Source organism: Eschrichtius robustus, chromosome 2, assembly GCF_028021215.1.
Source record: "Eschrichtius robustus isolate mEscRob2 chromosome 2, mEscRob2.pri, whole genome shotgun sequence".
NCBI classification, from domain to species: Eukaryota; Metazoa; Chordata; class Mammalia; order Artiodactyla; family Eschrichtiidae; genus Eschrichtius; species Eschrichtius robustus.
Window position 1 is genome coordinate 5,268,473 of NC_090825.1, and position 5,196 is coordinate 5,273,668.

Genomic DNA, 5,196 nt, shown 5'->3' on the forward strand with positions numbered 1-5,196 from the left:
TCCTAGTCTATGAAAAGTAAGGATAAAAATGAAATCTGCCCAAACTATAAGTCCTATACATAACATTCCTTCTAGAAAACCTGGTTCCCAAAAACATTTCTCCTATATTATATCCCACTATGTACCAAAAGGTTAAAAGAATACATGATCTATTTCTGCATTTTGAACAATACAGAAAACCACCAGAAGTATTTTAAGTTTCTGCTTGACTTGCTTACTGATTTATGGGTTTCCCACACTTGACAAGTGAATTTGATTGATTAAATGTTTATACAATAAAACTATCACACAACTGTCACTGATAATGGGAAAAGGTTGAATATCAGGAACCCAAATCTTACAACATGCTGCTCCCACCCTTCAGCCATGCTCAGAAAATCAAAGCAAACAGTAACGTGCAGAGAAAGCCTGGCCGCTACTGGGGTGACTCACTGTCTTCTTCACCCACAGAGCACCTGCAGAGCCTTTCCTACAAGTCTGGGAACTCACTGGTCCTGTACCCATACCCAAAATTCAAAAATCGAGAGCGAAAAATAGCTGTTAAATGTTCAATGAGCTGATTAAACAAAAGTACGACCACAGTTTGCAGAGAACAATAAAAATAGCGAGACTAATTCCCGTATTTGTTGGAACTGTGGAGGAAAAGTCCACAAGGACAGGCCCAGATAAAAGGCACCTCTTTCCCACAGGAGCATACTGAATTTTCAGCTCCTCTTACTGCCCAGACACAGAGGACGGTCAGAGACCGCCGCATCTGAAAAGCCGCACCTCTGAACATAAGGTTGAAGGAATAAATGTTTTCAGGTGATTGCGAGAGGCAGCAAACGCAGGCAAGATTACTAGAAATAGAAACGTGCACAAAGACAACCTTAAACCTGCTTCTGGAAACATCAGATGATCCCTACTTAAGTGCCAGGACATCAGTCACATCTCCAAACCTCGGCACGGAAAGGTTAAGTCTGTAACCCAGGGCCTCTGAGAGGAGCAGCGGCTCACCGCGCAAAGGCTGCCTCACTCAGCAACGCTGCAGGCACAGCAACTGGAAAACATCTTCCTTGTCCGCTGGCCTCAGGACAGCAGACGTGCAGTGAGTGACCACCAACAGCCACCTAGCACCTGAGTCCTTTCCCTGTCCTCTAACAGTCAAGCTTTTAAACTCTGACTAATATCGTTTAACAAAAAAACCATCATGAAATTTTCTGGCTTAATACTGAAGGTTTAGTCCTGTGTCCCAGAAATGCATTCTATAATGGTGACATCTGGTTTTGATCTGATTTTAGCATCTGGCCATGCAGCATTCATTCTAAAGGTGGATGATGTGCACATCTGTGATACAGACACTGAAAATCCAAACGGCCAACAAAAGAATGGAAAGCAAGTAAATCCACAGCCCATGATTAATGAGAACCTGACCTTGGTTTGTGATCACTAAAGGGTATCACAAGGGCAAAAACAAAAGATAACATCAAATACTTGAAGAGTCAAAGTTTCAAAAGTTGCCAGGAAATGCTGGTTAAATTCAGCTTTTTATGGCAATCATTTAAAATGTGGTGTTGTTGTTTTGTGAGAACTCTCAATACCTCAAAGTTGATCATCTGAAATGTGGAACTACAGCAATTTAACGACTTTTCTGTTTATAAATTAGTCCAGGGCTTGGCATTCCTATGGTTTGTGCTCAAGTACTCCAGACATTTTACGAGACAGAAGGGTCTGCCTTCACACATCTGAGCCCTGAACTGGACCCTGAGAAACAAGTAAGCCACAGGACACCTACAGGACAGTAAGATAAAAGGGCGGTGAGCAGAGAGGGCAGGAGTGTGCTTGGGCCCTGGAGACAGCAGACACACAGGACGGCTGAAGCGGTCTTTCTGAGCCCTTGCCAGGTGAAGGGCTATGATGTGATTTCTAGTCATGTGATTCCTACTCTTTCATTTTTTTAAAATAAATTTATTTATTTTATTTATTTTATTTTTGGCTGCGTTGGGTCTTCGTTGCTGCGCGCGGGCTTTCTCTAGTTGTGGCGAGCAGGGGCTACTCTTCGATGCGGTGCGCAGGTTTCTCCTTGCGGTGGCTTCTCTTGTTGCGGAGCACGGGCTCTAGGCACACGGGCTTCAGTAGTTGTGGCTCACGGGCTCAGCAGCTGTGGCTCACGGGCTCTAGAGCATAGGCTCAGTAGTTGTGGCTCGCGGGCTCTAGAGCACAGGCTCAGTAGTTGTGCACATGGGCTTAGTTGCTCCACGGCATGTGGGATCTTCCCGGACCAGGGCTCGAACCCATGTCCCCCGCGCTGGCAGGCGGATTCTTAACCACTGCGCCACCAGGGAAGCCCCAATTCCTACTCTCTTGTATGACTTTCGGCGGCGTTGAGTAGTCCGAAATGAAGTCACAGGGACCAGTGTGAATCTCCGTGGTGACTGTTCGGAAACGTCCGGTATTTGGTAACGTCCTCAGAAAGACAGCATGGGAACAGAAGGGGCGACAGATAGAGAAGAGAACCCCGGGTGCATAACTCTTTAAAACACTGAGACAGTGGCTGGAAGGCTCATCATCCCGGGCCCTGATGCTCCGAGGCCGAGGAGCTGCTTCAGAAGGACAGAGACGCTGCTGGAGGCACCGTCAGAGCAGACGGGGACTTCCCGCTCGCTCACACCCCAGGAAAGGGGACCAACACTCATGCTGAGACGCCTCCTTTGTCACCCCCTTCCTTCCCTCAGGTGCATGACTACCTTCTCTTGCGTAGTGTGGTGTGTACAATAAACCGAGTGATTCACAAACTGAATATCGGCTACCCTCCGTGTTATCTCCCACGCCGTGATTCTTACCTGGCCTAACCGCTGGGCCCTGCAACAAAACATTAAGTCTGCAACGCTTCTGACATGAAGACAAGGGGTGTAAATGGAAATGGTGGAAATGGTAACGTCAAGGAAGGAAAAAGGCTGGACTGACTTGGAAAAATTAACTGAAATCAAGACTTCAATACACTACACTGCAAATCACATAGGAAAACTTGCACACCAGCGTGAAGTAACAGCGATAAAAAAAAGCACTGGGAAGAAGAACTGGAGAATGCCCGGAAAGTATATTCAGGTTCTTTCACGCCAACAGCAAACGCACTACCAAGAAATACATTCAAGTGAGAAAGATTAAAACCCCAGAGAAATACCCAACAGGATGAAGCCTCGTTATACCTACCAACTCAGGGGCTGTGGAACTTCAACTTTCTGCCCGTCCACCTCCAGGTCCTCCAGTTCCTTGAAATACTTGTTCTTTAAGCAATGGAGAATCTCTTTTGCGTGGCTGTTAAAAAGTAAGCAAGTTTCAAATCCATCTGGAAAGCTAATTTTATAAATTTTATCTCTTTGCAAATTCAAGATTATGTTTTAAAGCTAAAACTATCGTTGTGTGGAGAGAACACATTCTTTAATTACTGCCTTTTTACTCTATTCTTTCAAAGCTTAAACAATCCTCATTGTCTGACCACTAAAAGATGATAAACTAAACACAATACTACTGCACTCCTTCCCTCCTAAATATTCCTCGAGTTCCATTTTCACTTGCAGGTCATCTTCAAAAGGTATAACTGAAACCATACCCTGTAACTTACACACTCAAGGCCCATAAGGCAAAACACAGTGATTAACTGAGACCTCTAAGCTTGTTTTGCAAAACACCAGGGATGTGCAGACATGGAAACAACGTGCTAAAGGCCCCTTCACGTGGCACAAGCGCGTTTAGCGACTAAAATAACCCACGGTAAACTTTAGACATCACAGGCTGAAAATCCACCACATGTACCAGATGGAACGCCCCACCCTGAATTTGCACATGTGACCCATAAACAGTCAGGAAGGACAAAGAACCTGTAGGGAACTCTTGAAACTCACCCCAACTTTCCACCCATCATTTCCGAGCGCTCTCCTCCTCTTACTGCCCACCTCCAAGATAAATACCCCACTCAACAGCTGACGGGGAGAGCCGAGCACTGCCTCCTGTCTCCTTGCTTGGCTGCCCTTCAATAAAGCCTTTTCACTTTCTGCAAAAGCCCCTTGCCTCGGTATTTGGTCTCTGTGCAGCGGGCAATGGGCGCGCACTTGTTCACCTACACGACTACAAACAAATTTTTTTTTTTTTTAAGAAAGAGAACACTGTACGTTTCACTTAAAACTCGGTAATGTCACAAATTCTCATGTGTTCCAAAGGGTGGGCATCCTCAACTCACGAATTCCCGGGAGTCAACCCTTTGTCAGGCTGCATTTTCCCTTCTCATTCTGGCCTCCCAACTTGCAATCCCTCCTTTCCCTATGACGTAGGACACTTAGGCTCCCTCCTCTCAAGGCCTCCGGGGTCTCGAATCCGCTCCGCTGACATGCGCTTCTTGGGGGAAAAAATAACACCCGCGTTTTCAACCTTGGGCATGCTAACCCCAACTTTCCAGGAAATACGAAAAGCCTGACCCCCTACCTTTTGTAACCCGTAATTCTTAACGTGGCCGGGAGAGGCTCCCTGAGCGCGTCCATGAACTGGTCCCACTCGCCTTCGGGCACGATCTTGAGCTCCTGATAGTAGTGCTCGAACAGCTTGTTCTCCTTGACTATCTCGGGGTAGCCGCCTTCCCAGCCCTGAGAAATAAGAAGGACGTGTGCCCGGGGCCGGGGAGCCCCCCCTTCGCCGCCTCGCAGGCCTTGGGATCGGGAGGCCCCCGCGGGGCCCCGGCTCCTACCGCCCCACTGCGCTTCCCGCCGTCCTCGGCGCCGTCCTCCGCGCTCCCGGGTCGCTGCTGCTGCTGCTGCTGCTGCTGCTGCTGGAGCCGCCGGACCCGCGACCGCCGCCCCATGGCCCACGCGGCAGCGCACGCCGCCCGCACACAGCGAGCCGCCACCCTCAACCGCGAGCACTTCCGGGCTGCAGCTCGAGGACCCCGCGGGTCCGCGCCTGCGCCTCTCCCGGACCTGCAGGACCCTTCAGGAAACAAGCCAGAGCGCCGCGACCCGTGCTCCAGGAAAACGACGAGCAGGAGGAGCCGGGGACAGCCCTGAGTGGGAGAGTGGCTCTAGAGAGCAGGCCGAGAGACGCCTGCTGGCCGAGGGCCTGGGTTTCCGCGCGGGCTCAGGCGGCGATGCGGACAGCCCGAGGTCACGCGTGCGCACCACGGCGACGGGGGGGGGGGGGCGGGGCGGGCCCGGAGTGGGCGTGGCT

At 49.6% G+C, this 5,196-nt stretch overlaps 1 protein-coding gene across 2 annotated transcripts in view; it reads right to left on the reverse strand.

Annotated features, from left to right (window-relative positions):
- The window catches only part of NSUN2 (NOP2/Sun RNA methyltransferase 2), a 28,371-nt gene extending 23,388 nt beyond the window's left edge, over positions 1-4,983 (reverse strand). Inside the window, exons 1-3 of one of the 2 annotated variants that reach the window (XM_068535130.1) lie at positions 4,721-4,983; positions 4,462-4,619; positions 3,193-3,297 (exon numbers count right to left, since the gene is read on the reverse strand). In XM_068535130.1, the coding sequence (XP_068391231.1) occupies positions 3,193-3,297; positions 4,462-4,619; positions 4,721-4,834 (377 nt within the window). In that variant the 5' untranslated portion in view covers positions 4,835-4,983. The remainder of the gene's footprint in view (positions 1-3,192; positions 3,298-4,461; positions 4,620-4,720) is intronic. The other variant, XM_068535129.1, reaches the window with a different exon arrangement.
- Positions 4,984-5,196: the final 213 nt, after the last annotated feature.